The sequence below is a fragment of the Palaemon carinicauda genome, chromosome 42, assembly GCF_036898095.1.
Source record: "Palaemon carinicauda isolate YSFRI2023 chromosome 42, ASM3689809v2, whole genome shotgun sequence".
Taxonomy (NCBI): Eukaryota; Metazoa; Arthropoda; class Malacostraca; order Decapoda; family Palaemonidae; genus Palaemon; species Palaemon carinicauda.
Genome location: NC_090766.1, coordinates 15,142,549 through 15,161,343, shown reverse-complemented (window position 1 = coordinate 15,161,343; position 18,795 = coordinate 15,142,549). Strand labels below are relative to the sequence as shown.

The 18,795-nt window shown below is 36.1% G+C and overlaps 3 protein-coding genes across 4 annotated transcripts in view; 2 read left to right on the top strand and 1 right to left on the bottom strand.

Annotated features, from left to right (window-relative positions):
- Window positions 1-10,472, top strand: part of LOC137632833 (26S proteasome non-ATPase regulatory subunit 10-like) — a 45,456-nt gene extending 34,984 nt beyond the window's left edge. The window contains exons 4-8 of the mRNA XM_068364932.1: window positions 3,535-3,633; window positions 7,946-8,044; window positions 8,426-8,524; window positions 9,559-9,631; window positions 10,439-10,472. Of these exons, the coding sequence (XP_068221033.1) occupies window positions 3,535-3,633; window positions 7,946-8,044; window positions 8,426-8,524; window positions 9,559-9,631; window positions 10,439-10,472 (404 nt within the window). The remainder of the gene's footprint in view (window positions 1-3,534; window positions 3,634-7,945; window positions 8,045-8,425; window positions 8,525-9,558; window positions 9,632-10,438) is intronic.
- LOC137633195 (facilitated trehalose transporter Tret1-like) overlaps window positions 1-18,795 on the bottom strand; it is a 138,167-nt gene that overhangs the window by 49,032 nt on the left and 70,340 nt on the right. The gene's annotated exons all lie outside the window — the stretch shown is intronic.
- LOC137633309 (uncharacterized) overlaps window positions 12,702-18,795 on the top strand; it is a 33,954-nt gene continuing 27,860 nt past the window's right edge. The window contains exon 1 of the mRNA XM_068365529.1: window positions 12,702-12,913. Within this exon, the coding sequence (XP_068221630.1) occupies window positions 12,790-12,913 (124 nt within the window). The 5' untranslated portion in view covers window positions 12,702-12,789. The remainder of the gene's footprint in view (window positions 12,914-18,795) is intronic.

Below are 18,795 nucleotides of genomic sequence, written 5' to 3'. Positions count from 1 at the left end.
ATATATATATATATATATATATATATATATATATATATATATATATATATATATATATATATAAAGAGAGAGAGAGAGAGAGAGAGAGAGAGAGAGAGAGAGAGAGAGAGAGAGAGAATTTTAGCATTCTGGTATTTCAGCAAGTCCTTATAGGCGAGGTTTCTAGACCATGGAAGACTTCATGAATCCCACAAATGTAGGTAATTACTTTCAGCTGGGCGCACTTGAACAATATTTTTCAATGAAGCAGTCTCTTAAATACCTGCAGCTAATTGCAAATGACTGCTACTACAATAGCTAGTCTTAAGAAGTACTTTTTCCTTGGAAGCTCTCTACTATACCAAATCCTAGGCTAAGAAGTGGCACAAGGAGGCGTTTAGAAGACCATGAAGGAAATGACCTTTACATGCTGTGGAAGTCTTATTCTTGTGGCCAACGCCAACTATATACAACTGATCAGTCTATTTACTGATGACTACAGCCATAGTTGTAGTACATAGTGTAACCTGGGAATAGTTGACCTAAGAGGTGCAAACTGTTAGGACAGGAACGTAATATAGACGAAGATACAAAATGTCCCAGTAAATTATTCTATACCTCTTGGAGATGCAATACCCAGTAAATAGTAGAAGATAAATGAGAAATAAAAAGGTGAAATCATAAATCTTGGTTTTCAATGTACATGGACGTGTCATAGTTAATTTGCATAAGGAGAGAAAATTGGAAGCTTTGACATTATGTGAGACAAAGGTGAATGGCAGTATGTACATGAATGGGAAGAATAACAACTTATGTTTGGGATGGATGAAGGTAGTGGATCTAGGGGAAAGATTGCACTTGTGATGTTAAGAACACTTTGTGAACAAATGACTGAATCAAAATCAATGTTAAAAAAAAAAAATTGTACATTTATGATTGGAATAATGTGAGCGTACAAGCCCCTACCAAGAAGAAGGAAAATTAACAAGTGAAAACTATGAGCCTTTATCTGTGTCTGAATGGATCTGGAGAATGTGAAAGGTACATCGTGTTAAGTGACTTCAATGCAAAGCTATGTTGTCCCTCAAGTGCATTAGAAAGGAGAGATCCTTCTGAAAATGTGTGAGACATTGGTTTTAATCATCATCATCTCCTACGCCTATTAACGCAAAGGGCCTCGATTAGATTTTGCCAGTCGTCTATCTTGAGCTTTAAAATCAATACTTCTCCATTCATCATCTACTTTATGCTTCATAGTCCTCAGCCATGTAGGCCTGGGTCTTCCAACTCTTCTAGCGCATTGTGGAGCCCAGTTAAAAGTTTGGTGAACTAATCTCCCTTGGAGAGTGCAAAGAGCATGCCCAAACCATCTCCATCTACCACTCACCATGATCTCATCCTCGTATGGCACTCAAGTAATCTCTTTTATAGTTTCATTTCTAATCCTGTCCTGCCATTTAACTCCAGATATTCTTCTGAGGCCTTTGTTCTCAAATCTACAAAATATGTTGCTTATTGTGTCATTGCCACACCACGACTCATGTCCCTAAAGAAACAACGATCTCACTAAACTGATATACAGCCTGATTTTTATATGTAATTTCAAGCGACTTGATTTCCAAATTTTACTTAACCTAGCCATTATCTAATCTTTTTTTTTTTTTTTTTTTTTTTTTGTTAATCCTTCATTAAACTTAAATTCTAAAGATACTGTATTAGAGGTCATGGTTCCTGAATATCTAAATGATTCCACCTCATTGATCCTTTCTCCTTACAATGATATTTCATCTTCCATTGCACATTCCCTTCTCAACATCTCTGTCTTTCTTCTATTTATCTTGAGACCAACCTAATGTGATAGTGCGTGCATTCTGGTAATACAGAGCGGAAAAAAAGCTAGTTGAAAGATGTAGAAGTGAGAAAATAAGTTGGGAACATATCTGATCTGTAATTGGTGGTTTTGAAAATTGTTGTATAAAGAGGCTCAAATTGAACAAAGGTAAGTAGCAATACGACAGTAAACATATAAAAAAAAAAGAACTTGGCTTAAAAATTGACTAAAATTTAAGACAGACTGGTGGAAGGAGTATGTCACACATAAAATTTGCGGGTGTGACTGTCGATGATGAGTTTTTGTAGGCTGAAATCAGAGGTTTAGTCAAACAAAATACATAGATTATTGAAATTGCATGGTACATGAAAAAATCATGTCCATAATCAAGAGAATGGGCTTGGTAGCTATCAGTAAAAACCAAGAGATTAAAAACAGGTAATGAAAATTGCGAAAAAAGAGAACAGTGAAACACTATGGTACAAGTGCTTTTTTGGATTAATTCAAAATTTTCAAGTACACCCATTCTTCCTTTTTTTTATCAGATAGTACAATAATGGTATTTAAATGATAGCGGTACATATTCCGTGGCCACAACTATATAGTATATCTTCACGTTCGTGCTTAAGATACTAAATTACCATATCTATGATGGATCATTCCATGCTACTGCTTAGGTTAGTTGCTTTTGGTAGTTAAATTACTGATGACTCAAATGCACCTATACAAATGTTTTACATTTTTGTGGTTAAAGACTCTATAAGAAGTAGTTCGCACAAAATGCAAATCACATTAGCAAAATAAAGATAAAAATGAAAGGGTTCAATGGTAACGCCATTTCTTTTATCTCTGTCAATTTCTTCTTGGACAACGTGTATGTCCACCATAAAACTTACCTAGTACAGCTTCTTCAGTAACCACATGAACTCCCATCCCCACTCCTTGTGGTAAATCTTTGGGTTCTCTATCTTTACTTTCTTTTCATCAGAGCTAGACTACTTTCTCTCAATTGTCCCTGACTCTTTTTAAATAATTGATCAAGGACATCAAAGGGATTTCATAATCAATTACTTACTATTTTAGGTCAACATTTATATCTTGATAATGATGTTATTATACTACCTATAAAAAGAAGATTGAGGCTTAAAGTTTCTTCAAATCTATCTTGGTAATTTTATATAATCATAATTGTCAAAAGTGCCTCTTTATTTTTCTTACATCTGCCCAATACATAATTGACTCGAGTGAGAAATGTTTCACATGCACTAAGACAAAAACCCTACCTTCACATCAGCAAACCTAATGTTTTACCTGGTCTCCAAATCTTTCTATTACTCACAAAGTTCATTGTTATTTTCTGCTGGGTTCAGAAATTACTCTTTTGAGTATAAATTCTCTTCCTTTCTATTGATTTCTTTCGTTAAGCTTCATCTAAATAAAGAACTTTAATAGCCTCTTTGGAAAGCATTAAGTAAAGATGAGAGAATGATTGTTTGCTCCACAGATAATCATGCATTGAAAAGATAGCATCAAGTATACCAACGGTGTCTGGCTTTTCTTAACTAAATTCTAATGAATGATAAACAGAAAATTTTAATAACTTCTCTTTCAGGTTATAATATCTATAATTTTCAAGGCCACTTTCACTCAAAGTCCTGCAACTAACCATACTACCTAAAAAATCTAAAAATTAGGTTGAATACTTCAATATTTACCATTTGCAGGTATCACTCCATTGCATCAAGCCACCAGAAATGGAACCTTGGAACAAGTTCAAGACATTTTGAAATCCGATGTAGACATTGAAGCCAAGGACCAACTAGGTAATATATCAAGCTTCAAGCAGAACTATTCTCTTAGAAGAGTTTTACTCCACCTCAAAACAAGCTTAATTTTTCATATGCCTGAAGACTAAAATTTCATTTTGATGAAAAAAAAAACTCTCCAATTCTTTCCTTTTAATGCTCATGTATTTCAGAAATAAATTATGTCTGTATTAACATTATACAGCAGAACTAAATGATGTTGCAAGATAAGAAAATATGTTCACATGTACACTATTCAATTCACTTTACCAAACCTCTTTAGCGTAGGTTAAGAAATTGTTTTTGGCATAAAATTTAACCCTGACACTGACAAACATTGCAAGAAAAGAAAAATATGGCAGTAATCATTAAATACAGGTACTGGTCCATTAATAAAAAAAAATTACTATAGTATAACCAAAAAAATCTTTTATTTTTGCACGCAGGCTGATTGATAGAGTATAAACTTTAAATCTTTTCTTTAAATTTCTGAGCTTATGATTCTATAAATCCTCAAATATCTGAAAAATCTAGGATCTAGAAAATAAGTCTTGCGTAAGTGACAAGGATACTGAAATAGACAATTAACAGACATCTTTTTTCTAATTTTTCATATTTCCCATTATCTTACTAATCTTACATTGACCTATGTAAGTTTATTTAGGCTTAATCGTACCTCACTAAAACACGACTGTTAAAAGGACTTCCAGAGCAACCAGACATTGAGTGACATTGGTCTGGTTATCCACCAGGTTAGTTTAGAGTATGATTTAGAATGAGTCCTTGATCTATTCTTGTAATTCCTATAGTCAATTCTTTTCAGTGAGGCCGATTTGCACAGACTCGCAGGGGTGCCCTTTTAGCTCGGAAAAGTTTTCTGCTATCTGATTGGTTAGAATTATCTTGTCCAACCAATCAGCGATCAGTAAACTTTTCCGAGCGAAAAGGACACCCCTGCGAGTCGATGCAAATCTGCCTCATTAAAAAGAATTAACTATAATTAGTAACCAATTTACACATCAAAAAGCCGGAAATGTAGCATGTAACGCAACATTATCTTCCTTGTTACTTACAGGACTATAATAAGCTACATATCACCTTTGTTGATAACATAACCCTAGGTTTGAGTGCAAAACACTGCACTGTATTTATCACAACCAAATGAGGTCGTAAATGCCCCAGGAAGAACACATCTATATTCAGAAGTTAGTGGTTTAAAAAATCTTATTTTCCAACTCACGTTATTTTTCATTAAAGGATTATGTACTAACACTAATTACCCGTCAGAAATATTTTATTCTGAAAGCAGGTATTATCTTTCCCTGTAAATTCACTTTAAAAACATGTCAACACCATAAATCATATAGTAGCTTTTACACTGCAATTGCCCTACCTCCTAAACTATTTAAATTGAAAGAGAATCATGACATCTTAAAACACTGTTATGGCATCCCCTTGGACTACTTAAGATTAGGTATTATTTACCCAAGTAACTAGCCTACCTAAAATATGTCAACACGCCATATGTCGCTGTTTATGACGGGTTCAATTCGAAAACAGGACCAAATTACAATAGTAAATGTTCATATCTTAATAGCATCTAACTACAAGGCTTGGGCAGAAGATATTAACAAAAAAAGGGGCCCCAGTTCCGATGAGGCCCCGTTTTGCGTGTCTTCATTTTCAGAAAAGGCCACATTTGAAATAACCGTCTCTGTGCCCTATCCTTAATTCTAATTTAGAGAACCATTCATAGGCGAGATATGTTACCTCACTGTAATGTAATTCTGACATCTAGATCTTACTTCACTATGTCAAGTCATGCTCTGAATCTACTATTGCTTTCCATTATTCATCGTGTTCAATGGTAAAGGGTTCTAATGAAATTCATTAATGCTCTACTTCAGACGTATCATACACAGAATGTTGACACGTGTTCGACCTCACAAGCTGGTGTTATCTATTGTACTATGATTTTTCAAGCAATATTCGTGTCTTCAGCTTCTGCTTCCTCGGTCATAACTCACTTAATAAGGATCTTATGGATAACCAACATTTGGCATTTCAATTTTTAGCTGGATAACCTCACAGTCATGTGAAAGAAAACCATGGCCATGCTAAAAACAGTTTGGAGGTCAAATAAAATATCAGTTCACAGCAAAGTCAAAATCCACATTTCAATTGTAACATCGATATTAACTTAGGGGCATCAGTCGTGGTACAGCATTGTAACAACTGATGAAAAATGTCTTGCCTTTGAGAATTAAGCATTGAGAAGGACTATGGGAATCAAATGGCAGCAGCATATAACAAATGCGACAATTTAGGATGTGGGGGGGGGGTGCCCAATGTGAACGATATAGTTAGATTATCAAGATATAGATGGATGGGAGCATATTTTAAGAAGGAACGATGAGTTAGCCCACGATGTACCTGAATGAAAGACGCTGGGCAGATGGAAAAGACATGGTAGACCAAAAGAAACATGAATGATGACAGTGCGAAGGGACATTATATTAGATCCGAGAATTGGGTTGAGCTCAGAAAGATGACGTAAATTTATTAAGGCCCTATGCATCCCGTAGGTGCCAGAGGATTAAGTAAGTAGGTAATTGTGGTCATTCTTTCTTTTATTTTGGCGAGCTCTTGTTCTAGCTTTAGGATTTTAAACACTCAATCCCTAGATTAGGATTTGCTCTCCAGTACTAAGAACGAATATGTAGATTGCAAACATGATGGCTTCCACCAATTTCTAAAAACCCTAACTGATAGAGGAAGGTCGCATGTTATTATAGGAAACTTCTTTATCATTTCAATAATTATTTTTTTACTTTTTCAATAGACATAGTAACTAAACTTTATTACACAACATAGGATGACCCTTAGAGAACAATAGCAAATTTACATGCGAGCTTCAAAAACAAAATCATATTTTTCTTGGGTCGTGTTCAATTTTGAATTGCTGTGCAAACTGTTATTTAGCTTTTTCTAAATGGGTTATCAAAGTACTACAATAACTAGATAGGATAGTTGTAACCAGGATACTAAAGTGTCAGCGCCATTTGTTCTTTAGTCATCCAAAATCCTGTGGCTATGGGATGCTTTATCTTTTCATTCATATAGTTTAGAATTTTAGATAGATCACTAGGACATTTTTTCAATCATTTTCTTCAGATACTTTACCTCTTTGTGAATGCTTTATTTGCAAGTAGCTCTAAAGGGAGGTCAAAGGTTCACGCAGAGATAATTTTAGTGGTTGGTAGAGTGAGCTTATCTTGAATTATGCTTAATCAGGCAGTAATTTCCACAGCAGATATGATTGTTGGAAGAGAAAATAAGATGGCAGGGTAAATGCAGCTCAAATATGAGAGTAACCTAACATTTGCCTTTTGTCGCAACTTTCTGAACTGTCTTATTTAACTATGCCAAGGTCAGTTGGTTTCCTGTATTCATAAGACCTAAGTTGATTGATGGCATATCTGGAACTTCTGTGTTAACCATATGAAATCTCAGTATGTAGTCCACTTTTCCTATCCTTTACCTCTGTTAAACGCTAAGAATAAATAAAACAGTATTGATTTAACGATATTGTCCTTTTTTTATACAAAAAATGGACCTCACAACATCAAAAGTTACATATATAGAAATACAAGAAATGTAAAATGGAAGCAACCATAGTTACCCCTCATTTTGGAAAAGTGGATTCATCGATGAAACAATGTTGCGTATATAAAATACCATGAATATTACTTTATCGCCTTATCTTGAATTTTATACAATAAAGACAATATTTCATGCTTATCACTGTCTTTTGACTCCTGTTTTTCTCTATGTATGAATGATTTATCCAAATATCTTTCATAAAGTCCATAAAATGCCTAATTTCAAAACATTCCAGGCCTTGCATATCTCTAATGTTCCTTTAGTACTTTCTGTACCTTAATATTATAAGCTAAAAAGCTAGTAAAGAATGGGATTCTTCTATGTATAGTTCATATTCTATACATGATTAAATGTGTGATGGTTTTATACCTTTTCAAATTCATAATTCGTATACCTATACTTTCAATGAATTGGCACTTCCCATTTCCTTATCCAGTACGTGGAGCTACGATATAACTTCTTCAACACTATAATCTAAATGATGAATATAATGTTGAAATAAATATGTGCAAGTATGTGAGCTTGTTTGCAGGTGCTGGTTGTGATTGAGTTTAAAAACACACAAAAAGAGACTGAGTGACATCTCTTTGAAGAGTCACACATCTGGAGATATTTGTCAGAAAGGTGTTTTTCCCACTGATTTGATTTTTGTGTTTAATCTTCGAAGGTCGTACAGCCCTTCATTATGCTGCATCGAGGGACAGAGATGAGATTGTGACACTTCTACTCAAATCTGGAGCCAAAGTTGATGCCATAGATAATTTTCGTGAGTAATTTTTTGATCAATTTTATTCCATATGCATCTTTAGCTTTCGACTGAAATTCGTGATTTTGAAATTGTTTTGATGAGGAGGAATATGACCTTGTTTATGTCCTATACTTTCAATGAATTGGCACTTCCCATTTCCTTATCCAGTACATGGAGCTACAATATAACTTCTTCAACACTATAATCTAAATGATGAATATAATGTTGAAATAAATATGTGCAAGTATGTGAGCTTGTTTGCAGGTGCTAGTTGTGATTGAGTTTAAAAACACACAAAAAGAGACTGAGTGACATCTCTTTGAAGAGACACACATCGGGAGATACTTGTCAGAAAGGTGTTTTTCCCACTGATTTGATTTTTGTGTTTAATCTTCGAAGGTCGTACAGCCCTTCATTATGCTGCATCGAGGGGCAGAGATGAGATTGTGACACTTCTACTCAAATCTGGAGCCAAAGTTGATGCCAAAGATAATTATCGTGAGTAATTTGTTGCTCAATTTTATTCCATATGCATCTTTTGCTTTAGACTGAAATTCGTGATTTTGAAATTGTTTTGATGAGGAGGAATATGACCTTGTTTATGTATACAATGTTTCTAAGAAAGAATATGTCATTTTTGAAAGAGAAAAACTTTAGATCCTTATGCTTAAAAATTGCAAGAGTATAAGGTCTGCCTTTGTGCAAAATACAATCCACATAATGGATTACTATATAAAAGTTTTGGAGAGATAGAACTGATGACAGACTTATGGCAAGTGTGAATGAAGCGACTATAACTTTACATTGTTGGTGGGAATATTAGAAAACATAAAACAGTGTGTGAAATGGTGGTACTTATAAAGGCAATCCCCATTACGAATGCGAGATACTGGCTATAGTGTCTAAAAGGATGAGAAATGATAAGTTTAAAATCTAGTGCTATAACAAATTTATGGAAGAAATTTTTGCTTAGATACTTATAATGTTTAGATACTTATAATGTTTGTAAGTTTAATATCACAAATTAAAAGAGCATGTTATCACTTAGTATATTTAGGAGGAAGACTCTTTTAGCAGATTTAGAAGGCAGTTCCTTCAAGTGGGATAATTGACAAGGCAATTTATATCTTGAATGAAACAAACTTTTCGACATTCAGAAGTAAATATAACTTTTCTCAAAATTTCAAAGTCAAAGAACTCACGGCCTTATATCAATGTGTAGTTTCATCAAGAATCCTAAGGTTGAGTACATTTAAAATGGAATAGTGGAATAATAGAACAATTTACAAGACAATAGAGAGTTTATTTTAATAAACTTCCCTTTACAAAAGATTCAGGTGAGAATCTGCAAGTAAAAGTGTAAAATCTATAGGAAGGATGCAAATAGAATTTGTAACTGGAATGCTAGTTTCTAACAAGAATCTTTTGAGATTAGATGTTATCATACCTTACTTGAAAACTCAAATAGATGGCTTGAGAAGCAATAAATGTGCCCAAGCCTCTTCTTTATATTGGAAAAATTTTATTTTAAGAGACGACCCCTCTGTTACTGGCCGTTGAGAAAAAACAACTGAATGCTGCTAAACTACTGTTGAATGGAATATGGTGAGTATCATATTTGTTTCTTTCGAATATTGTTTACCTGATTTCATACGCTTTTTAGCACTCAAATCTATCCTGTCAACTTTCCACTCTAAGAGACGAACAAGCAGAAACGCAGATTTATCTTGAGATATGGCAAGAGAAAGAAACAGGTCATTAAAATTGAACGTGTAGGCCAAAAAAGTAGACATTCTTTTCACTGAACTTTTACCAAAGACCGCCAAACCAAACAATAATTCACATTGCCTCCAACTTAAAGTTTGGAAAATTTGCTCTACTTGCACTTCTGAACTACAAGTCGGTAAAAATTTGAATTATGGTGCTTGATTTGGTGATATTTGGTATCATGGTCTTCCACTGTCTTGGGGTACAGTTCTCTTACTTGAAAGTACTCTTGAGCACACTATTCTAACTTATTTCCCTTCTTCTTGCTTTTAGTTTTTTATATGAAAGATTTATTTCAATGTTGTTACTAATCTTAAAATATTTCATTTTAATTGTCTATTAATTCTCTTGCAGTTTATTTATTTCCTTATTTTCTTTCCCTACCGGGCCAATTTTTCCCAGTTGGAGCCCTTGGGCTTATAGCATTCTGCTTTCCCAACTAGGGTTGTAGCTTAGCTAGTGTTAAGAATAATAATAATAATAATAATAATAATAATAATAATAATAATAATAATAATAAAAAGAGTCCACTCCATATATAAAGATTAAAAGTTTGTGTGCACTATGCCCAATGGTACCTACATTTATAGCATGTCATTTTATGTGTATTCCTAAAAAATTTCATTCTTAATTCTATTTTTCCAGGACATACCCCTCTACACCAAGCTGTCATAAATAAAGACATAGAGATGACTCAGCTTTTGCTGGAAAATGAAGCAAAAATTAATGTCAAAGATAGTAAAGGTGAGATTATTAGTTAATCTTTTCAATATAACTAAAAAACTGTGACCAAATGCATGATACTTATTACATATTTATTTGATTCAATCATCTAAAGACCCTGAGTTTTGATATATTCACAAATTTTGAAGAACGAACATAGAAATCAAAAGGGAAAAATTCTCTAGTGATTGAAATGCTTTAAACACTAGCAAATCAGGGTAATCCATCAAAATTTCCATCATTTAAGTAAGCTATTGCACTAAACCAGCTCATCATCATTACTGAGTGTCTATTACACGTTGTATTTACAGCATGTGAGTGAAAAGCTGGACATTGAAGTAATATTATTCTCACTAGCTGATAGGCCAGGTTAATAAACCATATGCCTAAGCTTTCATTTCCTCTCTCTTCCACTATGTATTCAGGAATATTGGAAAGCCTATGATATAAACAAAGGGACAAAGGAAGAAATATATCTAGTTTCAATTGTTTTCTATCAGTTGCTGTTCAGCCATGTCTACTCGAAATGCAATATGACAGGGATACAACATATATATGGAAATCAGAAGCATTTCAAGGGAGAGTGAGGTAGTCTAGGCTACAACATGGTAGTCGATTCCTGGCTCAAGGTGAAAGATATGTTCTAGGAGCAAGTTTCTCTACTTCAGTCTTTGCTTGTGTGTATATACAGTATTGTGTGGATATGGGATCAGCATAAATAATTAGAAGGATTCACAGTTCTATGGTGATTATACAAACTTAAATGCATCATGTCACTTTCATTTCTTTACTTATGTGGGGTCACTGCTGCCTGTTATTTAAAAAAAAAAATAACATTGGATAACTTTTCAGAAAGTTGGGATACTGAGGAACGCTAGCAGCTTATGCATTTAGCTTTAATTATCTTTACAAGTCTTCAATGTTCATATAGGGACACAGACAAGTGCTTCTGATTTTAATCTTGTGTCTTATTTTTATATATAACATGGCAAAAGCAAGGGAAGATGAAAGACTCTGATATTGTCATCATTGATGAATAAAAAGTTAGCACACCAAACATGGGACAAAATTAATACATGTACAGTATATATATGCATCTATTTTTGCACACATATTACCTGGCCATTCAAATATTTTTGTAGTGCAAATACTTCATATTTGATCTAAGTTTTCCCACATCAATAATCCAATTAAGGATTGCGCTATCAAGGTCATAACCAACTCTCTATGATCTAAGAATAATGCTGGAGTCACACTTGGACGACATGGCCATGGCAATGTGATGATCTGTAGATTTTAGCAAAATTTTGAGCATATCGCCATACATACCTATTCATCCCAGGAGTGTTTTGTGCCAAATCTCACGGACCGAGATGAGCGTCATCACGTGTGCAATACACCCCGGGTTGCCGCGCTCTGTCGCAACACTGGCGGACAGAATGAAACCTCCTCCATTTTTTTCGCCTAGTATGCGACGATGGTCGGGCACCCGCGGTACAACGCATGCAAGGAGATAAACGCATCACATTACTCATTTTCTGTTCCGCTGGTATTGCTAACCTAATTGCCTCTCAAAACTATATATGCAGTATTCCTCCCTATGGGAGATGTGGCAACATGCATCATTGCCCATACATTCAGCTCTGGTATATAAAGTGAGAGAGAGAGAGAGAGAGAGAGAGAGAGAGAGAGAGAGAGAGAGAGAGAGAGAGAGAGAGAGAGAGATATTTTGTCATTCGAAATAAAGTACAAAGCCTGAACATTGTAACAAATTAAATATAATATTTGGGCAGAAACAAACTTTTGTTTTTAAGATATAAAATTCTTGACTGGAGTGGTGGAAAACTTTTTATATACGGAAGTCCCGTGGATCATGCAGGCCGTGATCCATATCGCATGTATATCGCATACAAAATTGATCATTACTGCAATGTGCCCAGACCAATAGAGATGTTACAACTTGCCTACTGTGATGCGATCCCATATACAGCAGTGTATAGCATGGCGATGTATCTCCATGTATCACCCTTATTGCTCTGTGCCTACATTATGAGTCGTGTATGCCACGGTGTCCTGCATTTCGAAAAACATGTGCTGGAATATCGCCTCAAATTTTCAGGATTTTTCCCTATCTCCTCTGATCGCCAAGACGTATAGCCCAAGTTTGACCCCAGCATAACAAAATTGGCTAATATTCACCATACATAATTAAAACTAGAGTATCAAAAAAGACACTAGATACTGTTGTTAAAATTAAGCTCTTTGATCATAAAATGGAGTTCTATTATCTCCTTACAGGGAGAAGTCCATTTCAAATTGCTCAGGACATGAATTTCCGAGAGGCTGTAAGAGAAATGAAATCGATAAATATGAGCTCCCCCTCGCAAGACCATAAAGGTAAGATTTATGAAAATTTCGTTTCCCCAGTACGGTTCCCTATTACATTATATTCTTCCATCATATCACCCTAGGTGGTTAATAGATTATTTTCCCTTATCCTGACATATACTGCTACCATTTCTATTATTACCTAAATCCTAAAACTTCTATATGATTTATTGAAATTCATATAAATTCCTCCACCTTTTTTTAACCCACACTTTTTCTGTTATTGTATATTTATTTCCAATTTTTACCTTAACATTCCCTTTTAATACTGAGACAAACATAATTTTCCTAATTAATAATCTTATTGTTGTTAACATAATTCAGACTAAGAAAATTCAATTCTTACTTTTAAACACTTATTTCCATCATACATGTACATTAGGCCTATGTTAGTTTACATTAAACTAGTGAATTGACCTTCCTAAAGTTTAGCTGGTAAGGGTTGAAACTTCTATATTTTCTATAAAACACGTAAATAACAATATGTATTATTAGACAAATATTAAGAAAATGTCGAAGGAAAACAAATGAAAGTTTTAATTTTTGTTGGAAGGTAATATACGTAATAAATAAAGCTATGATAAAAATAATAATGGCATCGAAAAGCTGATGAAATTTTCTATGAAATCTATATATAGTCTATAAATGTTACCGGGAAAAAATGAATAATTGGAGCTGGAAAACCAAAATCTTTTCATGTAAAGTATAACGTAAGCTAAAGTTTTTTATATACAAAATTTTATTATTCAACATTTTGCCTTAAATCATGTGAAAGTACAATGAATGCCCGTTCTAATGTTGTATAATAAATAGACATTGCAATAATTTACACAATGACAAACCAGATTACCAAAAATTATTCATGCAATCCCTGTCGGGTTGTTAAGTGCACGAGTACTCGCAACTCTCAAGTGATTTTTTGGATTAATATGCTCACATTTTTCATAATGAAAAAAAAAAAAAAAAAAAAAAAAAAACAACGGAAAGCGGAATAAATTTCCTATATTTCCCCTATAACATTAGTAAGTGTTCCCATAAAAAAACAAAACTTGAACTATGAAGGCTGGAATATGGACAAAGATTTATGTTGTTTTCTGAGAAACGTTTTTGCCATTTTTTATACATTTTTTTAGATAAAACTAATCAAAGAATTACTCAGTCAAATTGTAGTATAAAACAATAAATATGAAAAATGCAGTGCAATAATAAATAAACAATATATACATTTATATATATATATATATATATATATATATATATATATATATATATATATATATATATATATATATATATATATTTGGGGGGGCTCAGGCCATGTCGTCCTGATGGAAGATTCCTTTAAGTAGCTTCCTAGGGTATATTTGACTACAGTGATATTCCCAGAGAATTTAAGTTAAGGTCTCCAGAATTCTAACTTCTGGCACGAATATCCTTAAAGTTTCCTTCAAGGATTTCTCATAATATCAGGGGACGTATTCTTGACACGCCACATAGTAATCTTCACCTCACATAGCGTTTACGCTTCGAGGGGGAAAAGTGGCAAAAATAAAAGGGGAGCCGTTATTAAGGTTCCCTTCCTCGTTACTATTTTAGTATCTAGATGGCACCATCGTCGCCGCCATGTCCATTCCTTAATCTGTGGCGATATTGCTTGGTGATTTTCCCAGTTGCTCTCTCGTTATTTTGGATTTATCATGCAATCTCCAGCCTCTTCTGCCTCTGGAAAGTTGAGTATTTGATCTTTACATTGTATAAATTTTAGCTCTTGCCTCACAGTGAAATTAATTCAAATTAAGTTAATTTAGGGGAAGAGCTGTTGCCTGAACCGGAGGCATCATGGGCGCTGTCATTCGTAACGCACAAGTTATTTACTTAGCCAGAACGACTTTCCCGGTATAAATAGCATAAATAAAGATAGCTATTTAGTCTTCATTGCTAGGAGTTTATTATATTATGCCGATAGTATTCGTATTAGTTTCGGCGATTTAGGTAACCGAACCTTGCTTACGCTAGGCTTCCTAGCCTAGGCGTTTCAGTTTACTTTCATGCATGATATAATAGACATTCCTAGTGTTGTTAAATTTAAATGAAGCTATTTAGGCAATTTATACATGAGATATATTGACTGCATATAAAAATTCCTCTTCTAAGATAGTATATGAGAAAGCTTCGATGATTTAGGTAGTCAATTCTCACTGCCACTGGGCTACTAGCCTAGTGGTTTTAGTATACTTTCATACATGTTCCCCGATTACCCTCGTGTATCGTTTTATCATTTCAGGCGGAGATAGTTATCTCCTGGAATTAGTATATAAAGCGATACTCGCCTCCAGTGGAGATTTTAGGGTAATCCCTCCTTCCCTCTGGGTGTAGCCTTAGGCTACAACCCTAGTTGGTCGTGCCTCGAGTTGTCATTCAGGCACGACTAGGCTAGAGTTTTCTGTCCCTTCCCTTAGCCGCAGATAGCAGGTTTTGGGTTTCGGTCAGAACCTCAGAGTATATAGTCTTGTGCCAGCAGCTGGCCGGCAGGGTGAATAGTCATTCCCCTGTCGGATTACGCTGCCGGCATAGGAGGCTAGACCTCCCTAGACCGCACCTGAAGGGGTTATATGATATTGCCACCTTCTCCCTGTGGTCTAGTAGACTAGTCCTGTGCTTGCAGACCGTAGGCTGAAGAATAGACATTCTTCTGCCACCTAGGATGGCGCCGGCACTGGAACTCTGTTTCTCTTTTGTTTAGGGGTGGCGGAAAGATGCTGCCGGCCCCTTAACTGTATTGGCAGAGTTTCTTTAGGGTGTGGTAGGACCGGCAATCCTCCCGGCTCCTTTCACACCTTATACAGGATCCTTTTCCCTCCCCCCTCTATCCTTTAGTGATGGCCTAGCCATCGCAACCCTTTGGCCATCGTCCTACAATCTCACCGCTTACCGGCAGGTTGTAGGGCCGGCTCGGGCTTCAGCTTGTAGTGGCCTAGTCACTCAGATTTCCCTTATGGATGCAGGGCTCCGGGAGATCTGTGCCGGCTGGCCCGGCTGCCGGCAGAGGATCCCTTTACTGTAGAGTGTTCTTCAGCCCTCTCTTGGACTGCCATTCACAAACCTGTGTCCGACAGAGACCAACAATGGTTGTGGATGGGTGGAACCCTGAACAATATATATTATCCCCTTCCATTTGAACCCTCATTCTGGAGAAAGGCAGTAAGACAGAGCTCTTACATCATCCTTTACTCATTGCTTTTTCTCTCTCTATCGGCTAGTGCCGCCGGGTACTAACCTAACTGGCAGCTGCCGGCCACTACCCATGCCGGCAAAATGCTGGCTGGACTTGTGCACCGGCAGCCAACAAGCCGCCGGCACAACTGACTTGGCCGGCAAGGGCCGGCCGAATTTTAACTGCCGGTCACTACCCTGACAGCCAAGACGCCGGCTGGACTAGTGCGCCGACAGCCGGCGGCCGGCAAGCCACCGGCAACCGGTGGGCTGCTGGCCACCATCTCAGCCGGGAACTGTGCCCCAGGTGCTAGCCTTGCCGGCTAGCAAACAGAAAACTATAGTTTAAAAGTATACAGTAGTTAAATTTCCAACATACTCTGTGTGTCCATGCGCAGTCTATTGTTGAGACCATACTATATATAGAGCGAGAGCTAGCAGCCATTTATTTACCGGAGATGACCAAATTTCTAGTGGACATTTTTGGAAAGAGTCTACCATGGGACATCCAAAAATGAGTATCTTTAAGTTTGGCAGTGGTGGGTGTGGATTTTATTAACCCCTTTTGTCTGAAAACGGGCTTTTCATTTTTCGGCAAAATTTGGGGGTTAGTGAAAGTAAATTGGCTGGAGCTCCTCTCACACTGGGCCTAGAATAAAGAATTATATACCAAAATGATGCTATTGATGAGTAGATCTATTTGACATTAAACTAAATTAATTAATTTATTATTAGAGGTCACCAAGGGTCAAAAGGTCAAGTTCAGCCCTTTGAAATGCCGGATTTGGGTTTTAGTTGTATTTTGGCTAAATAAGACATCAAAATTTGCAAAAGGTTTACTAAATATGCATAAAATATAAAAAACAGATACAAATAAAGTTTTTTGACGAACGTGGGATCTATTCCAGCTATATTACTAGTATGGAGTTCTCTAAAAATTTATTTCCTTTTCTTCATCCGAGGAATGGCTGATCTCATCATCATCAACATCATCATTATCATCATCATCATCATCATCTTCCTGTACATCAGATTCTTCAATGGTTAACTTATCAGGAATATTTGAGCCAGTGAACCAAACAATCATCAATCTGCCATTCTGGACTTTCCAGCCATGTCCTTCAAGGACCAAATGAGTCTGGATCGGCTTCCCTTGCATTCCTCTATTTGTGTGCAACAAAGTTAGTTCTTAGCAATTTCTGTTGCAACACTCTTTGGCAAGGAGGAAGACAACAGGGGTCTGTAGTTTTGATTTTATCAGACGGATCAGTTTCCTTCTTAGGGGCATACAACTTGCGGAAAAATTGAAGCCTGGCTTCATCAACACTTGACAGGTTCCGAACTCCATAGACAATGCACAAGTACTCTTCAACTACAGCAGCAACATCTGGATCGATGACATCTGAGTCTCCAAGGTGACTAATTGCTGATGTGAACCTAGGGTTGTTTTTCATTATTTCAAATGGCTTCCACTTTGCTTTTCTCATGAAACAGGCTGTGTAATCACAGCCTGTCAGCGCATGGAAGCTTGGTTGCAAGATGTGAGATGTGACATATGTATGAAACACATGGAATTTCTAGAACTCAATCCAGCATCCACCCAAATCTGTGCATTAAGAAGCCTAGCATGGTAGAGAATGATGATGAAGACGTCAGTGTCGTTACTACGAATGGCAATCACTGGGACCACATCATGGTTAACAGCAACAAAGTTTGCATGGTACAGTAACCGTGTATCAGCTTCTTCATGCCTGCACTGAAGCTCATGAACCAGGATCCTGTTGACAGTTTCACGTGCTGACGTGTAAAGGTAGCATTCATGTTCCACTGTAAAGTAGACCTGATGTCCCTGAAGAGTCGATGCATATCTATCTGATGACCATTCATCCTTCAAGAAGGCCAAAAACTCTGTTTTGAAATGTGATGTGCTCCAAGCCGTGTTGAGATCTGGTGGTCTTTTCTGTGATGAGCCAGTGATTATGTAGCTAGTGGGTGTCCTACCACACAAGTCATGTTCAATGTCCTTGATACTTGGCCCTTAGGATATGTGTCACAGACTATGCGTACAATTTCACCAGTGCTACAAGCTTATTTCAAAATGGACATTGCCATGGCCCCCTAGGTGGATGGCATGTCAAGCATACGGAAGAAGAATATAGGATCAATAATATACACATCAGTCCTGTTTGGTATGGCATTCAAGTTTCCCATTGCTTCTAATTTTTCCATTAATGTCCTCTTTGATGTCCTGTTCATATCACCAATTATATGACACAATGAGAAAGGAACTGGAGTGAGAGGATAGGACAGGTCAATACTGAGATCAAGTTATTGCGTTACTGACAAATACAGCAGCCTTCTAAATATGTCTCTGGTGCATTTTTCTTCCTTTATCTGTTTGTTCTTTGTGGTGAATTTAACTGTTACTGCATCCTGTGTGACATTTATCACCTTTCTTTGCTTAACAGTCCGTTCAAAACGCCCACCATCTACATTACATTCATTAACAAAAACTTGATGCCAAGTAGATCCAGTTTCTTTTGACTGCAGAAGTCTGTCTTTCACACCATCCAGTGTTTAGGCAATACATAGTATCATCATTAACAGTGAATGGATTGAGAGTGTTCTCCACCTCTGTGATCGTGCTCTTAAGGTATGCATTGTCTTTGGCTATCCTT